At 40.0% G+C, this 23,923-nt stretch overlaps 1 protein-coding gene across 1 annotated transcript in view; it reads left to right on the top strand.

Annotated features, from left to right (window-relative positions):
- Positions 1-23,923, top strand: part of MCTP2 (multiple C2 and transmembrane domain containing 2) — a 117,727-nt gene that overhangs the window by 58,822 nt on the left and 34,982 nt on the right. The window contains exons 13-17 of the mRNA XM_058847241.1: positions 118-220; positions 1,879-1,981; positions 11,014-11,115; positions 12,066-12,140; positions 12,962-13,081. Of these exons, the coding sequence (XP_058703224.1) occupies positions 118-220; positions 1,879-1,981; positions 11,014-11,115; positions 12,066-12,140; positions 12,962-13,081 (503 nt within the window). The remainder of the gene's footprint in view (positions 1-117; positions 221-1,878; positions 1,982-11,013; positions 11,116-12,065; positions 12,141-12,961; positions 13,082-23,923) is intronic.

Genomic DNA, 23,923 nt, shown 5'->3' with positions numbered 1-23,923 from the left:
TTGCTTTAATGGATCTAATTTTATTTAGCCAATCACTTCCTCAGCCCTACTGCAAAGAAGGAGTCTGCATACTAAATGCCATAAGTGGTCCACTTAATTTTTTTTTTTTCTTTCTAGGCAAAAGTGATCCTTTCTGTGTCTTGGAGCTGGGAAACGACATGCTTCAAACACACACTGTTTACAAGAACCTCAATCCAGAGTGGAACAAAGTTTTCACATTGTAAGTGGATTACTTTGGAAACCATGCAGCAACTCCATCAGCTTAGCTAGGAAAGCTATCGACTTTGGGAAAATACAAAGGTCAAGTTTAAGATATGTAATTTTTTTCATAGTCAGAGAGGATGTTGGAGAAATCTCAAATATAACTTAATTAAAGCCTTTTACTTTTTACTAGTTCTTGCATGGAGTTTATTAATAGAAGTCATTAAAAGAAAAATTACTGTGATATTTATAGGAAGAATCATGACTAGACATAATGGAGTCATAGCTTGATCCAAGAGATAATGTAACAGAAAGTTGAGACCAGATACTCACGCCTACATTTTCCGTAACTTAAAATAAAATATGTTTCATTGAATCTTGGTAGAATCCTTGTTTAATTTGAAGTAAGCAGAGAATTAGAGCTCACATTGGTTTTGGTATATCTTCTGAATTTAAACTAGTCAAACATGCTCCAAATTAGATGCTTAAATTTTTATGGAAATCAAGATATTCTTTTATTTTTTCACTTTATTAATAATAAAAGTTAATAATTTAGGTATTGCTTTTAGGCAGCCCAATTTTTTAATCTTGCTTTATGCTGACAAAGATTTTTGTGAATAAATGAGTGAGATAAATGTCTCCCAAGGCTGCAGCAGTCTGTGCAAAGGCTGGCAGTGAAGCATTTGTGATATTTGCATCTGTCCACTGGAAGAACAGTTTGAAAATGATGAACTTCTTGCTAAAGCAACATTTATAAATGCTAGGCTGGATGAGAACACAAGAAAAACTATCTGATTTCTTTAATAGAAATACTTTGCTGTATTTCTGTTTAATTCAGGGGTACAGCTGAATGCTTCTCCCTTAGAGTTCTTTCTCATACTTTGTTCTCAAGAAGCTTCCACTCATCGCTGTTTTTTCTGAGACTATGCCAGCAGATGAGTCTTGTCGGATGTTCAGCCAGGAAAATAAATCCAATAACAATCCAAATTTATTTTATTTCAAAAGAAAGTTTGTGTCTGTACTTCCTGTGGGTCTCAGAAATGTCAGCTATGGACTCTTTCTGACTTTCTAACTAATGTTGCCTGGCTAATCCAAGCACCAAATCCACACAGCCAGTCAGGCACTCGCATCTCTCCTTAGATTTTTGTCCATTAAAAAAAAAAAAAAATTAATTAGGCCCCTTAAAAGATATTGATGATTTAGATTTATTTTGGAGCAGTGTGGATTGTTTTGGGTGGATGAGTTCATTTCAGCTGGAGCTCACAATACCACTAGAAAGCCCCCCCATTATATCCAGGTTTTCTGCAATACCTGTGTGCGTCACCAAGTTTTAATGCAATGAAACTTGGGTTTGAATTCAGTCCTTGGCCTCTCCCATTCACCAGCATTCTCTGTTGGAGAGCTGAGTTTAACACTAATAGAATCACCACTACAAAAAATACCAAAAAGTCCCTGTCTGGTAGTTTCTTCACCTAGTTATGCAACTGAAACATGAGGGGAAAGCTTGGGGAATACCCATCACTTGATTCATTTTGGGGGGAATTTAATTAAATGCTAGTTATATACCCCAAGGTAATGCAAACTTAATTAGTAAAACAGTAGTCTCAGATCTTTGTGGAGACTGTGTGCATTTGTACTGAATATTATTTTTTACGTGTCTGCACTTTTTGGTTCCAGCCCTATTAAAGACATTCACGATGTTCTGGAAGTGACAGTGTTTGATGAAGATGGAGATAAACCCCCTGATTTCCTTGGAAAAGTTGCCATCCCTCTGCTGTCTGTAAGTTAGCTTTACCACATGTATCATGGTTGGCTGGGAACAAGACACATTTTTTTTTTCCCCCATTGCACAAAACCCCACAGATTTAAACAGGTTTTGTGATCTATGCATGCCTTAATTGGCAATGTTTATGGTTCTCCTTAGTGTAACGAGCATTGTCAACCTGTCTTAGTGCAAATTTTGGTTGATTGGAAAGCAAATTGCAGAAATGTCCATACTTCATCAGTGCCACGTAGGTCTGAACTCATAATTGAGTTGTTCTGTGTGTTTCCACATCATCTTCTGAAGGTAACATTTTAAGCATGTCTTTGTTCCATCTTGCTTCTTTTTACTCCAAGAAAGTAATTGCACATCGCAGTAGGACTGACTAGAGATAGCTGTTGTTATTGGCACAGCAGAATGAAATTACCTAAAAGGGGTGTTTTCCACTCCATGGTGCTTTTAAAGACTGGTGGCTTTTGTTCTGTAAACAAATATGTGAGGAGTGAGCACTACCATGGGAGTATAAAATCAGAACTGGAAACAAAGCGAGCTCAGGGGAAAGTGGTTGCTCTGGAGATTAAGAAGAAGCTTTTTCAGAAACAGCCAAAAAAGGCCAAGCTAAAGAGAGTGGAACATGAAAGGATCATTAAAAGACTTTAATAGAGGAATGGGGGAAAAGCAGCTTTGTGTTTGGTAAGACTGATTTAATTTTGAAACAAGACTGGTGGTAATAGTGAGCAAACCAGATCAAGAGGCCATAAACAGCTCCATGTGTATGTGCAGTGTCACAGAAGGTTCTGGTAGCTTTTACAGTAACATGCAGGAAGAACTTTCTAGGCTGTGACTTACTAAATCAATTAGTAGATGAGGCTTGAAACATCATGGGACTCTTGTGTCATATTAGCCAAGTTGTGTAAACACGTTTAGCAGTGAGCAGGGGGGTTTCTGTGAGTTGTGAGGCAGTGATGCTTTGCAGGAGGTTCCCTGTGCCGAGGGGAGGCTGTGGCAGATAATTTGTGCAGTTGGGCCCTGTGCAAACGTGTGGGCTGATGATCTGTTGTACAAACATCGTGGTGTGATTCTCAGGGTTGTCCCATGCAGGAGCTGGACTCAAGGATCCTTGTGAGTCCCTTGCAAGTCAGGATATTCTATGATGACATTTATGCTTTCCATGTGTAACCCAGTTCCAGCAACACAGGCTGTGGTGAGATGCTTTTGGTAATGCTCAGTGTGATGCTGTGGGTAATAGCACTCTGAAATAGGCAGATGGTGGATCCTGATTGAAACTGCAGAGTGCAAAATTGCAGTATGGATTTGAAACATCCCTGTGAAAGCAGATTCACCTCTGCAGAAAGGCTGGCACGCATCTTCCAGGGTTAAGGCGAGAGTTTATCTTTGAGTTTTAGAGGTCAGCTGCTGCAGGAAAGGCAGTGATGGATTTGTGGGGCTCTGTCCCAGCAGAGACTGGAGAAATGGGAGATTTCCAGAAAAAAAGCAAAGGTCCCATTTGATCAAGGCAGACCATATAAGCCTCACAGCACCAGCACAGTTTATGTGAGGGACCAGTCAAGATCAGAGAGGGGGACTGAAACATTTGGTATTTCCAAATAAATAATGAACTGCCCAGAAAACTCTTGAACTGACTTAGAAGATATGATCCCATACTAAGGAATACTTTATAGTGGCAAAGAAATAGGTCTATGTGCTCCAGCTGTGATTTTGTCTAAATAAGTGTATTTCTTGTATATGTGAACTAAAAGCAATGTGGCTTCTGAATCTCTTCACAAAAGTGTGTATGGCTTCATCCACCCTGTGCTGTTCACACTGGTGTCTGAAACAGGGGAGCCCCAGCATTTTGGGGATATAAAGAGCCTAAGATTCAGGAGTAAATACTGAGCTCTGTGTGGCCACACACTGTTCTGAGCTTTACAATGCTCTTCCCTCCGTGGCTCAGACTACGTGATCTTTTTGGGAATATTTTAGATTGTTTATCTATTTTTGTAGCTTGAGTTGTCAGTATCTCCTATTTTGGGATAATATTAGAGTCAGTTGGGCATGGTGGATTATTTGATGTTTACAGGGAGGAAAAAACCTCTTAACATCTTTTATTCCATTTTTGATCACTTTGTTAATTACTCCCCAAGTCCTCGTATCTCTGATGTTACTGGAAGAGAGTGGCTGGAGCAGCTGCTCTCCTGCAGACCCAGTGCTTGCCAAATGGCCTGCATGATCAGCAGCAGGCTGTGTGGGCTCACAGTGAGAAGATGTTAGATTTGGATTTTCTGTTGATTTTATAGGCATTTGTCAAGTATCCCTTAGGAAGCATGTAACAAGGCAGAGGAGGGGAGTGCATGTGTGTGGTAATGTCCAAACTATTCAGTGTAGGTTTTTCTGTGTCCAAGGTTTGGGATAAAAAAAAAATAAAAAAAATTGTTTATGCTTTCCTTTGCCAACCGATCTTCTTCCTTCCCATCCAAACTTCTCTGCCTCCTATTTCAGTCAAATCTAGTGTAAATATACTCATCTCTGCTTCTGATTAAAAACATTTTGCACCTATTAACTTGGTCTGCTCAGACAGAACTGTAATTTTCTGAGCTCTTTTTCTTCAAATGGGAATTTCAGTGTATGTTGTCATTTTGACTGTAACTTTGAATGTATCCTTTGAACCATTTAGATAAATATACTAAAAGAGAACAAGTTAAAGACTCAGGGAAGCCTCACAAATCATGTAGATTTAATTTCTGTATGTAATCAGGCCTAATATTTGCCTGGCATTGAATTGTCTTTTGAAAATAGATGTGCTTTTGCCATTCTTTTTTCCTGTTAAAAATGTGTAAGTTTGACTTGTGAGCTGTCAGCATGTGAAGTAGGTTTACTTCAGGAATTGTTCATGGATGACTAGATTCTTTTCTTAATGAAAAACTGCCTTGAATACAGTATATGTTGGAGGGATATGAAATGTTTAATTAATATGACACTGAAGTTTGGGTTAAATGTGTTCAGTAGTCCCACACTGGCATTTTACAAACATGACTACACCCTCATCATCACATTAGCACAGGAATAACCTTACAGCACAAAAATTCAGGGATGGTGAAATGACGTATTCTTTCTGTTCATCCTTGATGAACATCAATCCTGTGATCTAGGATTATTACAGGAACCAAGTAAGAAAAATAAAAAGCTGGGCATCATGAGAAGACTTTTAAGGTGCCAAATGATGAATAAAGCTGCAAACTTCACTTTCTGGTAGATGTGATAAAGCAGAATTGGATAAATGCACATTTTGCTAGCAATAAACTGAATTTGGCAACAGAGGGAGAAAAGTTTGGAGTTTAACTTTTCCATGTTGATCACCCTAGAGTACTTTTTTCTCCTGTTCTTTTTATCAAATTACCGTCCTCCTCTAAGGCATGTATGAGACCTCATCTCAAACTCTGCTCTGGTCAGCCACATTCACAATTTACACTAGAAGAGAAATTAGTGCTACCATGGTGTCCAGCAGGATGGATCTTTCTCTTGCCAGAGCTGACCCATGGAGTATGGCTTGGCCAAGCCTTGGGCCAAGAGGGAGATCCTGGGGAGTGAAAGGGAAGCCCATGAGCGCTGAACAGAGCAGGCTTTTGTGCCAGAAACCGGAGAAGAACCGGGGGAACGGAGAAGTAGGGCAAAAACTTTATTACTTCAAGAAAGAAGTTTGATAGGTTTTAGAAGTTTTGTAGGTTCTGGGGGACTTGAACTAATTATCAAAGAAGTCCTTTCTATCTCTGTGTTCCTTTGTGTCCTAGATCTTAGTAAAGGCAACCGTGTGTCTCTTTGTGAGGGTCTGTCTTTTTTCTTCTGCTTCAAGAGACTCCTATCTCCTAGAAGGCTGCAAGTTATTAGAGACATGGGAGCATATAGTGTGCTTCAATGAATTTGAAAGCAGAGTAAATCAAATATCCTGATGTAGAAAGGCCTTTGAGTGAAGAGTTGTAGCGCAGAATGGGATGTTTTTTATCTGCTGGATTAACAGCTCAGAGTAGTCCTCAGCTGCACCCTTTTTTTCCAGCCAACAGGAAGAGGTCTATGAAATATTCTCAAGTGCCAGGCAAGGTCAGTAGCCAATGATACACTGAAAACAAGGAGTGTGCCTTTGGCAAGCTTAATTGTCTAAAGGATGGCCTGGATTCAGAGAGCAGACACCTGATGATTGCACTTACTTAGCACTTGACCATAAGTGCGGAGTCCTTTCCAGGAGAAAGTTTTGGAGTTCGAGAAAAGTGAAATTGGCTGTGTTTATGCAATGGAGGCATCTGTGAAGTGTGCTGTCTGTTCTGCCTCTTGTCCTGATCATGAACCAGGATTTTTGGAATGGGGAAAAATCCCCCACATCTCTTCCAGGGAAAACAATGTCTTGTTTCTGACGTTAGAATCTCCCCCAGCCACCCGCTGCTCACTGAAGAGGTATCAACAGGGATGTTGTCTCAACTATCACCTAGGATCCTTGTGCTCCCAGGGTTTTCAGCTCCTCCTCAGACTGGCTCAAAGCCCTCATATGAAAGCCCTGCCTGCTTTCTTTCAGTCCATCAGCTCCGTATCTCTTTGCTCTTTGGACAGCAGTCCTCTGCCAAAACCCCAAATCTCCATTCCGCTTTGGATCCCACAGAAGGTTATTCAAAGTGAAGTGTTTGGGGTAAAGAGTTTTGGAGTGAAGGAACAGGCATTTTGTACAAAATTGCTCGGTGAATAAGGGGAGGAACAAAAACCTCTTTATTCACATACAGGTGGATCAAATATGTGGCTTGCTTTCATCTTTTCCTGGGGAAATGTGTCCTTTGATAAGGGGAGGTGTGTGTCTATTACAAGACAGCTTTATGCTATGCAGAGCAAATGGGATGACATTGTGCATCAGCAATGAGCTCAAGCAGGAATATCAGAGGTCCCAAATGCTTTAAATGAATTACCCTTGGAGAGTAGCCATTACCCTCTCCACACGTCACGGGTGTTGATGTACAGAGGTTTAACCCAGCGTTCTTCTGTCAGGTCATCAATATATGACATTGAATCTGCATCAAAGCTGGATACAGAGTGAAGTTTTCTTAAAATCAATGTAAAAAAAAAGCCTCTAAACCATATTTCTTTAAGACAAGAGCAATGAAAAAACACGCTTTGCTGCGTAAGGGTCCTGTCTTCTCTGTGTTTTGTGTCATATCAATCTTGGCTTTTGCTATTTCATTAAAATTCCCAAGCGGTCAGAAGGTTGTTGCTTAATAGATTTAGCATTGGCTGGCTACATCAATACTGTGTTTAGTCACATTTGTTTTACTGGGGACATCTGTGCGAAGAGTTTAGCAAATATATTCATTCATTTGAGAGGAACCTGGTGCACTTTGGACCTTGACTGGATGGTGGTCTCGTGTGCCTCAACATTTCCTTCAGTTAGAGAACACTAACTAGTTAGAGGGAGTGTTTTGCCTCAAGTGCCTCTGTAGGTCGAAATATTTATTGCAAAAAAGAATTTCAGCTTTTCTTCCAACTGATAATTTCCTTTCCGTGGTCCTGTATGGAGAAGGAATGTGACACAGAATATACAGTTCTTTCTGTGAAAATATAGATATGGTTTTCTCTTTCTGTGTTGACTCAGAAGAGGGGAATGCCCCAAACATCAGAAATTCCCACGGGATGAAAAGCCAGACTGTTTTTCTGATGGTGACCTTGCAAAATGCAGCATGTGGGTGTGGTAGGCACTGCTGTCCTCGTGTTAATCCCAGGGTTATGAGCAGTCTTGCTTGGTGGTTGAGCCCCAATAAACTATTAAGAAGCTTTCAGAGAATGCAGGCATTAGTATTCAGAGAGGATATAAACCATCATCAATAAAGGAATAATATTGATTATGTCTCTTTAAGGTGCTTACCTGCAGATATTTTCACATTTAATTTGAATATTCCTTTCCCTTCCTTTTCCTATAAGTAGATGTTAAGCTGTTTTAGAAACAGATTTCAGAATTACTCATTGAGTCAAGTCCATGTGACATCATCAGGTTTGTAGCAAAAGGTGTTTGGGTGGCAGAAGAAACCTGATCTTTCTGACATTAAGGTTCGTCCTGCTCCCCCAGCCCTGGCTGCTCTTTCCCACAGCTGGAGAGAGCATTTAAGCGGTCTTTGGGAATAGCAGAGACTGGGGGAAAGTACCCAGAGGGCAGAAAGAAATAGGAGCAAAATGAAATTATCGTAACTGTCTGTCTCTCAAGCTGGGGGAGAAGCTGAACAGAATCTGAGCTCTGCCCCAAGAACAGGATGCAGTGAAAATGAGGAGTATTTAAGGCTCTTTTGCATGTTTTCTTGTGGGCACAGTTGAGGCATGCCACCAGTGTAATCTCCATGCAGTCGTGGGTCTTAGAATTACCCTGTACTTTTTGTTGAACCACACTGCTCTAGCATGGTGCCAAAACTGTAAGGGAGTCTTTTGTTTGACTTTTTCAAGGTTTTTTCCCCTATTTTATCCAAATGAAAATGTAATGGAGGCAAGCCATTCCATAGCCTGCCGTCCTTCTCTTGTGCTTTTTTCCCTCTGAAGAAAGTCTAAAGCTAAAGTATCTGTATGAATGTTTAGTCCTAGGCTGAGTTATAATTGCACATCTTTTTCCAGAGAGTTTGAACACTGAATTAAATATGCCAAATAAATCTGACTCTAAAACTTCATTTGCACTTCATTATTTCCTGCCCTGTTCAATTTAAGAATAGCAGCAACAATAATAATGACACCATTCAAGAAGTTTCCTAAACAACCCCCATTGGAAAATACAGAGGTGGAAATTACTTGTTGCTGATTTTAAATTTACTGTTTGAAAACACCTGCACACATGGCCAAAATGCCTGATTCAGCTCCAGCTCTTAAAATGAGGAGTCTTTTCCCCAAAGCTTTTTTTTTGAGTGCAGAATACCACAGTATCAGGCTCAAATACTCAGAAACATTTATTCTCCTTTTTCTCTCAATTTACCTCTATGTCACATTTCTTTTCCTTTTGGGTTATGCTCTTGAAAGATGTAAGAAAGAAATATATCCCAAGGAATATAAAGAGACCTTCCCACTAGCTGTTGCTTTTGGTGTAACTGGTTGAAATGTGATGAGAAATATGTATACCTGAAATACAAGGAAATTCAGCTCTACAATTAATAACCATGGAGAGTCCAGAATTAGGGTATTGTGATATATACTGGACATCTGCTTCTCTGCAGACACACTGGGAATAAAGTACATTTGATCCTGTCACAGCAGAATCCATGAATCAAAGCTCAGGCTAAACCTGTTGCTGGGGCATTGTCTTGCACCAACGACCTCAAAGCAAATATTTCTGTCTCAGTATCCCTGCCATCAGTAAAACCATTTATCCTTTAATTTGTAAAATTTAACAAAATCACAATTTTCTAAACAAAATTTTGTTTTCATTCAGTAAATTTATTTTTTTTTTTGGCTTTCCTTTTTTTGAAGGGAGGAAAAGCAAACTGGTAAGAGAGCAGAAACATTTATGATGGGTTGACAATGCTGTATGTGGCAGCTGGCCCAAGGACCTTCTGGTGACAGTCCATTTGGCCCTAGAAAAGGGTCTAATCCCTTTGGCAGCTCTTCTGTTTTGAGGCTGCAGGACTGCAAAATGGTTTTTTACCCGTCCCTTTCCCGGGAGCTGCAGCATCCTTTGCTGCCAGCTCCAGCATGGTGTGTGCTCTCTTGTGGTGAAAGCAGAGGTGCTTTGTGAGAGTTTAGTGTTATTGTTATTATTTATTGGTAGTAAATGAATTCCACATAGGTCTCTGTAACTGTAAGGCTTTGGATGAGAAAATAGGAAATAGTTCCTGGCCTTACACCACTGAGGATGCAAAGTTGGTCCTTGTGAGATCCCTCTTCCTTTTCAGCCCTTAGGCAGAAATCCCATCCACTCTTTGACAAGCTGTTTTGGTATAGAAAGGGTGGAGCAACATTGGAAAGAAAGTGACCTTTCCCTTGTCTTGTGAAATCACTTCGTTCCTATTACACCTTTTTTTTTTTCCTTAGTCATTTCTACCATGGTTTATATGAGTGCCTCTTCTAAATGCCAGAGCAGCAATAGCCATTTTAAATATGGTTGCAATTTCATGCCCCCAAATTTCCTCCGTTATCTTTAATCTTTGATCATTACAGTCCCTCAATATAGCTTTTTGGTAAGCTGCAGTTTTTTATGTTATTGCTGTTTAGAATTAACTGGTCTGCTTCCTAAAAAGCCAAATGTTTAATCAATACATATCCTACTGTGTATAATAAATACATTTCTGCCATCATTTTTGAAGAGAGAATGCTTTTGCTTTGAGCCAAATAGTTTACAAAATGGCAAGGAAGGTATTTCGGTTTTGGGCTGGTTGTTTTTTTGTTTAATAGATGCTTAAATAAGATAGGGCCAACCCGTTGATCAGAGCAGAGAAGTGGTATTGAATTTCAGGGGTGGGTTGGGGGGAGAAGCCTTTTACATGAATTAGTTAATTTTGAACATTTGTTACATTAGCATTCGCTCCACTTCAGCCGATTCATTTCTTTGGATTGTATTTGTTTGCTGGGTAATAATTTGATAACGTCGCAATAAACTAAGCATTAAGAAGTGGTTTCGTGTACTGGAGTGTGCAATAGGTAGGTAAAGTTGTTGTTTGTGGCTCTTTTCCTAAACTTTGGAAGAAAAATCCCATTTTAAACTTGTAATAACAGAGGCTGATTACTTCCATCAACTCACTGGCTTCCAGGGCAGAATTTTCAGACTGGTTATTGCGTGCGCTGCTCTACTATAAAGTACAAGGTCTGAAAATTAAAGTTGGACCATAAGAGATTTAATCTGCAATTTTATAGGTCTTTAATCCAATGGTTGTTTTGTGTTTTAGGCTCCAAGTATATTATCAGGGTTCGGGGAAAGTTTTTATTTTTTATTCCTTTGTGCTTGAGTTATAGTTAATTATTTATTTGTTTGCAATGTCTTTAAATTATATTGAGGATTACAGCCAGGAAAATACTGATGCTTTTTCTCCCCTCCCCACCCCAAACTATAGATTAGAAACGGTAAACAAAGTTGTTACACATTGAAGAATAAAGACTTGGAGCGTGCTTCAAAAGGAGTGATTTACTTGGAGCTGGATGTCCTATTTAATCCTGTAAGTAGAAGTATTTTCTTTTTGCTTATCACTGGTGTAAGAAAAGTACTAATCTGCAAGGACAAGGGTGGGGGTGATGCTTTTAAAACCATGAACCAAGCCAGAAAAGTCCTGTCCCCATTGCATCTGGTGGAGGGATGTTTGATGTTGTGAGTGAATAAGATTTGGGCAATGAGAGCCGTGGCCCCTCCAGGTGGATGGAACAGAGAAGGGGCATTTCTGGAAGGACAAATAACCCTCCTTAAAATAAAAATAAAGTGCTTAATAAAAGCACATTAGGAAGGAGGTTCTGATTGCTGTAGCCACAGATTCAATTGCAACAGCCAAAAAAGGGCTTCAGGTTCATTTCATTATACATTACTTTTAACACCTACTTCTCCCCTAAAAAGCTGACCCAGGATGTTCTCTTCCCAGGGTGTTGACAGGAAAATTAATGAGGCATGGACACAGTGCTTAGTTTTTAGGTGGCTGAGTCAGTCTCAATCGTTTATGCCCTCCAGCCTTTTACTGAGTTTAACTCCTATTTATTAAGGCCATCGTGGGCTGTGCCTCAGCTCTGCTCCTGCTGAAGTGAGTCCAGCCTCGCCCCATTTAACTTGTCTGCATTTTCCTCAGCATGGAATCACAGGATGGTTTGGTTTCCAAGGACCCTAAAGCTCATCTCCTTCACCTGCCCTGCCATGGGCAGAGACCCCTACACCAGGCTGGTCTGAGTCCTGTCCACCTGAATGTTTCCAGGGATGGGGCATCCACCCTCTCTGGCCAGCCTGTGCCATCACCATCCTCATTGTGGAAAATATGTATGAAAAGCAGCTCCTGTGTCACACAGCGGAGTGAGAGATGCTGAAATTCCTAATCTTCCTGAGCAGCGCTGCTGCTATGAAACTGAAATAACTCCTTTTAAACTACATGGTGTTATTTTTATTTCTTTATTTTTTTTTTCTTTCTAGATAAAAGCAAGTATTAGAACATTCAAGCCCCGGGAAAAGCGCTTTACTGAGGAGAACCGCAAATTTTCTAAAAAGGTGAAAATTGTGTCTGGGCTAAGCTTTTGCATCTGTTTTGGGAAGATTTGAATTGCTGTAGCACGGTTGCAAGAACAAAACCTATTTATGCATAAAATGCTGAACACATGTAAATTCAGTGTATTTCTGTATATATTAAAAGGTTTGTTTGTGTTAACACGAAATTGCTTTCTGATCTGGCTTGCATCAGTAGTTCTGCTTTGTGCTTCAGAGTGGGGAAAATGATAGCTGTGGATTTTGCACAGTTCGCAGCACTTAAAGCTCAATGAGAGCCTTATTCCCTTCTTTGTGAAGGAAGAAACCAGGGCTAAATTCCTTATGCAAAAAGTCCATAGGATTTCAGAACAATGGCCATTATGCTCTTTAGAATCGAGGGGCCCTATAATAAGTCTAAAAATCCCTATTTATTTTTATGGACTCGTCCAAAATATGTAGAAAAGAGGAGCAGGCTACATTCTCTCTGTCCCTTTTCCTGAGACACTGATGTATTTTAAGAATTGAATGAGGATAGAGGTAGGTTTGTTTAACTGTTTTTTTTTTTTTTATTTTAGTTTTGGCATCTCTTTGTGCCTTTTTTGCTGTTTCTTTTTTTTTTTTTTTTTTTTTTGTAAGGAGTGAGGAAAATCTGGAAGGTTTGTGTGTGTAATCAGAAAGCAGACAGGAGCTGGTGAATGTGTCTGAAATAGAGGCTTTATTTGTAATATGTGCCCCGGCGTGCATTTGTAGCTTAAATTATCCCTGTTTCTGAAGCAATAGTAGTATATTAGTGTGTTTGATTAAACTCCTCTTCTCCTCCCTTCCTCCCACTCAATATTTATCAGATCTTATCAAGAAATGTTGATCGCGTGAAAAAAATCACCATGGCAATATGGAATACAATACAATTCCTTTGGAGCTGCTTTCTCTGGGAGTCCACGGTAAAGAGCCTGATAGCATTTGTGGTAAGTGGATTTTTTCTTTTGTTGCATGGGGGCTGAGTGATCTGAGATCTGGAGTGTTCCTCCCCAGCAGCACGAAGCCCTTTCTGGTTTCCTGCTGCTGCTTTGTGGCTGCAGGGCAGCTTGGGCCACACTGGGCCTGGTGGGGATGGAAATTCCACCTTGAGGAGCAGCCTTTCCTGGCCTGGAGCAGAGGAGTTCACCTCCTGCACCGAGCACTGGGGATGCCATGTCCTGCCACCAGGCACAGGCTGTAACTGAGTGGTGCCTTTGGAATGGTTAATGATGTTTAATTTGAAGGTGGCAGCTGCGGGGTAGGAAAGGCAGGAGGTGGTGGTGATGTAGGGAGATGCTTTTGGTCTCGGTGATGCAGTGAGATGATGGGTTTTGTCCCTTCCATCTTCCTTTGCAGTGAGGCATCACTTCACTGCAGTTTATCAGTTCCTGCTCTGCCTGTGTTGGCATTGCCTGTTGCAAGTTTATTCACCTGGCTGTAATAATACATTGTTTAAAAAAAAAAAAAAAAGAAAGCTGGTCAGTGAGTTCTACTGCACTCAGCAAACAAAAAGCCAAGTTCTCCACCTGCCTCTCCCACTTCTCATCTCTCTCCTTTTTCCTCTTGGTAGTAAACACCCCATTTGCAGTTTTCTCATAACCCACTCAAGCACAAAAAGATTTTGCCTGCTCTTTATTCTGCGGTGTGACATTTTCTTCATGCTTGAAATGTTTGGCATGCCATTAAAGGTTGCAAAAATCGTTTTGTGGTGGTCCGGCATGCAGAAGGAAAGTTTTTGAGTTGAGTGTTTATTAGGCAATACAACATCCACATCTCTAAGATTTTCTCCTGCATTTACTGTCTGTGAATTGTAAGATGCTTAAAGGCTTTTTTAAGGAAAACACTTCAGTGTATTTGCCACAGATGGGTAAAGTAGACCAATCCTTGATTGAAAGAAACTTCAGAACAAGGACAGAGCTGTCTTCACGCTGTAGGTCAGAGGGATGGATCACACAGATGCGTGGGTAGGATGAAGAGGGTCTTTTCTCTCTTATGTTTTGTCTTCCTGTTTCTTGAAGTTCATTCAGAAGATATTATATTGTAGGTATTATATATAGTTAATGGCTGGAGAGCAGAGTGGTTGGTACCTCACTGAAGTAAGAGTGGCTATTCAAAAGAGTTCTGTGATTGTGTCCAAGGGAATAAGATGGCTGTTCATGCAGGGACTCGAAAGAGAGGGTAAAATCCCAATATCCAGGTCCTGCCACCACTGTACAGCAGGAATCTAAGCACATGTTTAAAAGGATTGCTCTTTTTTCACCAAACTGCTTGTGAAGTTACAGCTGTCAAGTTCTGTTTTCCAAACCTAGGAAAAGTTTGGAAGGGGAGGAGAGGCAGAAAAATATGAAGGTGGGAAAATGGGTCTACAGAAAAAGGAATTTATTTCTAGTGTAAAGGAGTATGAGCAGGTTACAAGTTGCAGGTTGATAACATCTTTACTGGAAACCATAATACTCCTGGTTTCCTGAAAGGAAAGGTAATGGGAAAGGAATAAAAATACTCAACTCTAAGAATAATTACCACAGGCTTCTTCTACAACCCAAAATTTAAGTCTATCTGATTTTTCTCACATGGAGATAATTCAGCTCTGGCACTAAAAATGAAATGCTAATTATACATCTCTCTCTCTCACTATTTCCAGCGTGAGTGTTCATAGTATTGGAAATATGCACACAGCATGTTAGGTGCAGCATCCCTCCCTGCCCAGTCTGGGTAGAAAATCCACCCCTCACGTGCTGGTTAAAAGATGAGGTGAGGAGGATGCACAAAGCTTCTTTACCCATTTTTCAGCTGGGTTCACAAAACCCTCATTGGTAGCCTCAATGCCAGTTAGGCCTTGAAACTAGAAAATGCATTTTTAAAAATTTTTTTCGTTACAGATGATGTCCCTTGAGCCCCTGGAAATTACCATTTTGATCTGGTATTTCCCTTGGTTTCCCTCTGCAGGTAACCCATGCCCCTTCTTCCAAGGGGAAATGAAGTGAGGGAGGAGGAGGACAAGCAGACAGTGTAATTGTGAGAGCCTTGTTTTCTCCAGCAATCAGGCAAAACCCACTGCCAGGCAGATAAAATATTTGTGAGGTTGTCAGAGGACAGCAATAGCCAAGGATATGGAATCTTTCACCTTCATGTTTCAGTCTTCCCTCCCCATTAGAGCGACAGCTCCTGTGTGTGACAAGGACATCAGCTGCTTTTAGGGGTGTAAGAGGAAAAGAGGGACAGGTAAAGAGGAAGGAAACAGAGAACAGCACAGGCAGGACACCAGTGAATGAGAGAAATGCTCTCACTGTTTCCTCATTTATAAGATTCATCATCCCAAGCTAAATTTCTTTATTAGGATGTAATGGTGAGAGGAGACAGTCCAAGAACATGTGAGTAGATGAATTTTTTTTTCTGCTATAAAAATGTAATCACATTTTTCATCAGCGTTCTGTGCTTTTAATCTGATGATTTTTCATCTGAGTTAATTGTATAGGCACAAAGGACACTGGGCTCTGCTGAAGAACATGTAAAATCGGAATTTTTTCAAGTTTAGAGGTTTAGAAAAGCGGACTGAAAGGGGGATGAGATGAAGAGCAGAATTTCACTTTTGGTGATGTTTGCCCTGTGCATAAAGGGTTACACAACTGGAGAAAACATCCTGGGTCAGAGGAAAGGGTCACACATAGGATTTCTGGGTTCTTCATAGTTTACCTCTCTTCAGTGGTCTGGTGTGGAAAATGGTCACACATGGCTGTGTGTGCCTGGGAATATCAGGAATATTCCCCCATGTGAAAAATGTTGCCTGTAGAGCTGACAGTGTTCATATACCAAGAGATACTTTAAGCACTTTGTGTAGTCTTCTCCACCAGTTCAGGGATTGGGAGGATTTGTAGATTTTGAAGACCAAAAAGACCTTCAGACATTCCTTTCTGTTTAATCTTGGTACCATTATCTCTGTATTCAACCCAAGATGTGTTTTGGTTGAAGCATACATCACAAAAAGGTCTTTATTTTGAAGATACCTGGACACAGTTCAGTACATCCCTGTATGGTCCTTCTCGTGTGCCTGACACACTTCACATCCTACCTTGGACAATTTTCTACCCATTTGCAGTCTCAGTATTGTGGTTTTAGCCTGGTCCTCTTCACTCCTTCCTTATCACACTTTTCTCCATTGGGACATCACTTCCACACAGCGTTACTGGTGTCCAAAAAGCTGGAGTTGTGTGGTGTAATGTGCCTTGGGGAATGTCTGCTCACAACTCAGCCTATAAGTCTGATTATAACCTGTTTGTTTTCCCCACCCATGTATACAAAAACTTGTTTTCTTACCTTCCTGTTGCACACTTAAACCTCCCTTCTGTATGCAAACACTCTCTGCCTGCTCTGTTCTCCCTTTGCTGGTTGTGGAAGTGAAATCTGTAATAACCAAATCATTCTTACTGTATTATATGTATTTTTAAAATATTTAAAAGTTAATTTTAGTCGCAATGATTTTCATGAGGAATTATGCATCATTGCACATTGTGCTTGTGATTTTATACAACATAATTACACCTTCTATTGACAGTTTTCTCCGCATTAATGGTAATTATGCCATTTAATGAAATTACAGTAATTGCATTAAAAAAAAATCTGGTGGGAATTAAAAGGATATATTGACTTGAATTTTTACTATCATATATATATATTTTTAAAGTTTGTATGATATTTTCAAGAGACGTTGACAGGATCAGGCAAATGATGGGAAACCAGCCACCAGAGCACCTCTGGTGTGACTGGCAGTGCTGCTGCTGAATTCCTTCAGGGTCCCTGCACACTCACCCATGCCAGAATACTTCATTTTCACTGGCAGCATTTCCCACTCTCCAGCAGGTTTGGGCTTCTTGCTGATCCAGGCTGCTGCCAGGGTGGGGACAGGTGGGAGTGATTTTTCCAGCTCAGCCCTTGCTGGCAGCCAGGGCCAGCCAGACAAAGGAATGCAGCAGGCACAGGCAGTATTTATTTATTTTGCAGTGACATTGCACTGTGTCTACTAATTATTTTATGATGGTTTAGTACTGGGAGGAAGGGGAGGAATGTGTGGTGATGCAGCATAAGGTGTTGGGAATGTGGGGCTTCTGGTGAAACTCACTGCAGCTATTTAATGGGAAAATGACAGGTGTGGGGTCGTTTTGGAGCACTTTGGGCTGCCCAGAAAGCTGGCTGATGCAAGAGTAAGGACGATTTTGGGGCTGTGGGTGCAGCAGCACAACCCAAATGTAAGCTTTTGTGCTCCTTGCTGCAGAGGTGGGATTTTGTCACTGTTCTCCACTGAGATCTCCAAAGCCTGGGGGGAGCTTTGAGGATGCCTGAGTTTTGGCACTGGCCCCTGGGGCTGTGGGAGCTTGGAAGGCTGAAAAGCCCCAGGGCTGGCTGGGTGAGGCTGCAGGGATGTGCACTGCTCTGCCAGTTTGCTTCAGGTCTAACCTGGGGCAGTGGCAGAGAGAGGACAGAGCCTGCAGCCTGGGAACTTGTGGGCATCTCTGCTGAGTGTGTGATTGAACACTGCCACTTCAGCTCCTGGTACAGGAGCTGGATCTGAGCCCAGCTAAACTCATCTCAGAGAGAAGATACCAATCATCTTATTAGACTTGAACAATTTTTGATCCCTGTTGAGCTGGGCTATATTTATACTGATGAACTACGGGCAAAAGGCCATTTGCTTGTTGACAGTGTCCTCTAAAATTGCTAATTGCCTATCAGTAAGAGGGAAATGTTCTTTATCCCCTCAGAAAAGATATTTGTTAACTCAAATCTGAGCCTTCTGGAGTTTACTTGGGGTAAATCTCTCATTCTGTATGTGGACAAGTGTCTCCTGCATGTTATGGTTTGGCTCTCCCAAGAAAAGCACAAAATGTTCCAGCCCTGTTTGTACTGAGCATAATTCAACCCTGGACATGACAACAATATACGGGTAAAACATCCAGTCTAACTCCTGCATTGTTTTGCAACACAGTGATTTATTTTATTTTATTTTTCCCTTGATGGGAGGGGAGTTATAGATCAATAAGAGGAAATTCTTGGGATGAAGGGAACATGAGAAATCTATGGAGAAGGGAGACCACTAGCAGCTATGGAATAAAAGACTGAGTCACCAAACCTCTCTTGCACCTCTGGCGTACCAAGCAGAGAGAAAGAGGTTTAATTTAACTGAGTGTTTACCAGTAGGTGGTAATAACTCTTCTGTAGGGTGAGGAAGCAAGATGAGCTCCCCTGAAACATTTCTTACTTTCACTGTGGATTGTCTGCTAATTTTGGACAAGCAGTTCCCTGATACAAAGCATAAACCACCCTGCCATGACTACATGTGTAACTGATGAGAAGGATATAGTCTTTTTTTTTCTCCCCCTTTTTTTTTCATCCTCACAGCTGAAGACGAAATATAAATCATTGTTCCCAAACTATTCGGGAACAGCATTAAAGTAATGGTAGATTAAAATGTCTCCACATTAAAAAGCTAAATAAAATGAATAGATGTAATCCTAAAGAGAGAAGAATGAGTATTCTTCAAACGCTGAATAGGGAACTTGGAAGAAGAAAAAACTTAAAAAAAAAAAAAAAAAAGAAGGAAAAAAGTATTAATGCAAAAGAGATGGTCTTTACATCCGCTTTACTGTAGAGCTTTTGCTAAGGGCTGTTCTCAGCCCATTTGCAGCTTGTGTTTTGCTACAGTTCTAAAGAAGCAGTCGGCAAAGGAAGGAAGGCAGTTTCTATTTAAATAGGGAAGCTGAAAAATAACGCTGCTACAGAAATTCATTCGTGTTAAGGCTAGGGCTGCTGAGGAGCAGCAAGAGGCAGGTTTCAGGAATTTGACCTAGTAAGTAATTCTTCAGAGCCCCCAACATCTCTTCCCCTCTTTCCCTCTGCAAGTCCCTGGCAAAGCCACATCTTTAAAATCGTCTGGAACTCCAGTGAAAAGGCTGGAGTGGAGAGGTGTGTTTTTATTTCGGGCTGTTATATCCCAGTAAAGGTATTTTCCTAATGACGGAGGACACGTTTACACCCTGCTCCCCCCTGGCTGCTGCTGGCAGTGCCTGTGCAATCCCCAGCTGTGGCTGCAGAGCTGTCAGGAGCACCATACCCGACACAAGTGGCTGCTCAGATGAGAAAAAGGCTTCTCCAGACAATTAGAGGAGATGGTTTCACCCTTTCCCCAGCAATTTTTACATTTCCACTATTATTCTTCCGGGGTTGAGGGGGAATACAATTTAAGCTTGAGATCCCAGACTTTGCTTTGCTGCAGCAGTTAAAATTCCTGGAATAGCAACAGTGTTATTGACGATGCTGAGAGACACACAGCAAAGTAAACACATGTTATTTCCAGCTCTTTCAAAAATGCAAGAACAAACAAGGACAAAGTTAATAGGGAAATAACCACTTTGAGCCTTGACAACACAATAAACAAGATTTAAAAAGCAAAGTTTGAAGCTTTGGAGTCAGGGTGAGATGGAGCTGAGCAGAGACCAGTACAAATATCCCTTTTAACTTAGAAATAGATGGATGGCCTTACATTTCCTGCTCAGGAGTTTTGGGGATTTGCTTCTTACCAGTGAAAAGTTCCAAAATAAAAATAAAAGCACAACTATGTTTTGCATCTGAGGAGTCATTTCCTCTGTGTGTGGTTAACAAGGTATTTACCCTATATAGCAATTCCCTTGATTTTGGGGTTGGGGATCTTCCTCTTAAACTATGCTGTGCTGATATTTTTGAGGCTTTCTGTGTCATGTACTCAAAACTTGAATGCATCACATCAAAATGATTCCCTCAGCCCTGGAAACGAGAGACCTGAACACTGCTTCTCACTCTTTAATTGCATTTTGTTGGGTTTAATTGATGATAAAGCCTTTTAATACCTTGGCTGTGTGTGTTAAACTCTCTGTGGTCCAAGTATTTGGGCAGAAGAGCAGTCCTGATGTAGGATAAGCCTCTGTGCAGCTGGTCAGCAGGACTGTGTATGCAGGCATCCAGGACAGAATTAAGGTGAAGAGAAAGAAATTCAGCTTTGTTATAGCATGTGGGTTTATCCCTAGAAGGTGTTGGTGCTGTGATAGCTGAATAGTACAGGTATCTGTCACTCTTCTAAACCAGATTGGAAATGTAGTTTTCATCTCTTTGGCTATTTAATGACGGACTACAAAGCCAAGATCAAATGGATACAGTTTATCTAATAATAATAATAATAAAAAAGGCAAATTAAAAAGGGCTCTTTCTAACTAAAACAGGAACTAACTGCATCCACAAATCCTTCTGCCTGCCTTTGTGCTCAAGGTGCAACCTGTTGGAGAACTCTGCTCAGTGCTTGCATTTCCAGCTAATTTGATAGCACCTTTCATTTATTTATTTACCTTTTTTTTTTTTTTTTCCCTTTTTTTTTCTTTCGGTAGAAGCTTTGCCATTTGTTTCAGAGCTGTCATTTTTATTAGTCTCCCTGGCTGATCTTTTTGGGCTCTCGTCAGGTGGTGTGTGTCCTCCATTGTCTGCCTGGTCTTGGCAAGCTGTAGGTCCTTTTATTGCCATATGACGTGGGCGTGCTTGCAGCAGTAGCCTGTAATTATACCCACCACAGGTGACAGTTACAAGAGCGCTTTGGTAATAATTTTAGCTGCCTGATCTGATGTTTATGAAGAGCAAACCCTCTTTGTGGTCTGGCTGGAGTTTGCTATATTGTGTTGTACCTTCACCGTTTGATTTGTGAAACCCTGTTTAATTTTTTTTTTTTTTCAAATTTTTTATTTTTCCTTAATGTATAATGTCTTGTGTCTCGAAGTCCTGAAGTTTTGCAAAAGATTGCTATTGATCATATACTATTTTGTACTTTTCCTATTTATTTTTGCATGCCTTGTATTTATTTTGCTTTGTTCAACACAGTAAAATAATGCTCTTGCCTGTTGCTGGGTTTATTTGTATATTTAACATGCTGAACTCCTGTATCTAACGCCTTGCTGGCAGATATTCTGTGTTCTCCCAACTGTGAGAGTAATCACGCATTAGCATTTAATTTTTTTTTTTTTTTGAATTTTTTTTTACTTTTTGCTATTATTTAACTGTTTTAGAAAAGATGAAAATCTCTCTCCAAGAAGGCAGCACTGGTTCCTTTATTCCCAACAAAATTGCAAAATTTAGATTATGTCAAAGGTGAATTTAGTTCATGATTTTTATGGTTATCTTACAGACCTCCATTCTGACTTCAGGAATTTGCCACCAAAAAATTGGACAAGGCTGCTGTGCCCACTACCTGAAATCTGACTTTTCTCTTGTGCTGTATTTCTTTTCACAGTCTTAAATCCTTTAGAGGAACTTCGAATTAAAACTCTTGGGCATCTTCTGAATTTTTGATTCTTGTCACAAGATTCTGACTTGTAAGTCTTCTGAATTGAATGGCAGGTTGAAAACCAAGAGGAATTTATCTGCAATAATTTGCTGTCTTATCTGATCCCAAATAGATGATTTTCCATGTCAGGATCCAGTCATTTTCATTTTCCCAATTTGCCTGGTGCTTTTTCTGAAAGTTCACTTTATTCATAGACTAGAAATTGCATAAACAAAGATGAAATTAGTATTCTGAGTTGAATGAATGTTGCATCTGCGTGAGACTCATTAAACAGGAGTGTGAGACAGAAGCTACTTACCCACCACTATTGGAAATACCAGAATTTGAGAAGCTTATTTGTAAAATTCCCGAAGTTGGCATGGAGTTAGACTCTGCAAGCTGTATGGGAAAAACATACGGCTCAGCCCAAACAAACAAACAAAAAAGGCAGGAAAGCCGTGGCTTGTAGGATGAGAAAGGTATATATAAAGAAGCAAAAATGCTACTGAAATTAAAAATTCTTATACTTAATGTGCTCCTTTTTCCCCCCAGAGCCACAGGTGTATTGATTTTCTTTCCGTCAGCATCTGCTTGGGTTTGGCTCATTATTCACATTACTTTGACCTGACACCTCTCAGAAAGTGCTTTAAAGCACTCGGTTTTATAGGAAAATTTTAGACATTGACTTTTATTGCTATGCCATTGGTGGAACACCCCTGTTAGTATTTTTTTTTTCTCTTTTAATTTAAAGAACGTAGGTTATTTGTTTGTTTGTTTGTTGTTTTTAACACAAATGTAAGCTTAGAGCAACACTACATTCCCCTGAATCATAGAGGAAGTTTTTATTCTTCCAAAATGAGGGAATAAGTAGAGGCTCATCTGTAGGTGGTTTAAATCACTGTAACTCCTCTAGCTTCAGCAAACCTGTGTTATTTAACATCAGTTAAAAAAACTACATCCTCGTTTTGGGCAAAAAATCCTGTGTGAATAGAATTATCAGGTTTTCTGAGAGGAGGAAAAGCCTGTAGATGGCGATGGACCCTCAGGAATGAGCCAGCTCTGGCATTCAGGCTTTTGTCCGATTTTTTTGGCAGGTTTTCTTTCTCTTGCTTGAACTATTTTTTTAAAAAATTTAATTCACCCTTTCTCTCAGTGCTAATGTAACACTAGTTGCAGAAATCGTGACAACTGGAAGAAATTTCCTATTTGAAGGTAATGCAAAATTTTGGGTTTATGATGGAGACAGATACACCTTGAGGGATTTCTCAAGGAGTTTTGCTTGTTGGGCTTTTTTTTTTTTCTTTTTTCTTTTAAATAAGAGAGTTGGATCCTTTACAAGTTCTGAAATAAAAAGGGATTAGTGGAGAAGCTGCAGAGCAAATACACTTTTTTAAAAAGCCTGTTCTCATTGAGCTTTACTTTTCTTTATTAGCAACTAAGATGTTGCTAAGATGTGCTTTAACTTAGAGGTAATTCTTAAGTAAGCAGAAAGTTCTTGGGTTGTTTGAGGATAGCAGTTATAGTAAAAATACCTTAAATCAGGGTATGTCCCTTCCATTATTTTTTTTTATTTTTTTTAATATTCACTTGGAAATAAACCTGGAGCAGTGGGATGACTGCAAAATCCCAGAAATCTGATTAAAAAAAAAAAAATCTGTACTATTAATTATGTATAAATTTGACTGCTTCCACAGTAAAGGTTTGCACTGCTACCAATAACATCAATAGAGTTTTGATCTCTTCCCCAACAGCTTCATGAAAATTAAATCTCTTATTCTTAATTGTGGCATCCACACTGTACTCAAGCTTAGCAGGTTTCTTTTGGTGTTTTTCTGTGTGTGGGTTTTTTTTTTTATTATTATTTTCTAAAGGTAGTGCTGTGATTTTGAGAAGTGTTAATAAATATGTAAAACATGTAGTGTTTTGTACCAGTCTAATATGCTGATTTATTTTACCTTTAGCATTACCTGTGTAAAGTCAGCATGTTTACTGAGAGATGAGTGCCAAAGGTGAGCAAAAGTCTTCACTAAAACAGCTTTTAACTACTTTGCTCGCTGAGGTTCAGAACTTTCTACTTTTGTTTTGGGAGAAGTCACTGTCTTCTGTACTTTCCTTCAGCTTTCATCTTTTAATGGAAGAGAAGAGCAGCACATCTCTGTATCAAAGCCAATTGTCAGCTTTCATTAGATGCATTCTATTGTTTGTTCAGATTAGAAATAACTGCATTACACTTTGACTTTGAAGGCTTGCTTGTTTTTAAATATACTGGGTATATGTGACCTTTTTGTCATTTGTGATGCACTTGGCTTGGCAAATTTGAGATACCCATTTCAACAGCAGCCAAACCTTTTTGTAATGCAGGTACTCCACAAAAAGGCACTTTTTGTTGGTCTAGAAAAGTAAAACAAAACCTGCTGCTAATGAAAATTATTAATAGCCTCATCTGAATATTTTT

This window comes from Poecile atricapillus, chromosome 11, assembly GCF_030490865.1.
Source record: "Poecile atricapillus isolate bPoeAtr1 chromosome 11, bPoeAtr1.hap1, whole genome shotgun sequence".
In the NCBI taxonomy this organism is placed as follows: Eukaryota; Metazoa; Chordata; class Aves; order Passeriformes; family Paridae; genus Poecile; species Poecile atricapillus.
The sequence above is the reverse complement of the archived record's forward strand: the minus strand, read 5'-3'. Positions and strand labels throughout refer to the sequence as shown.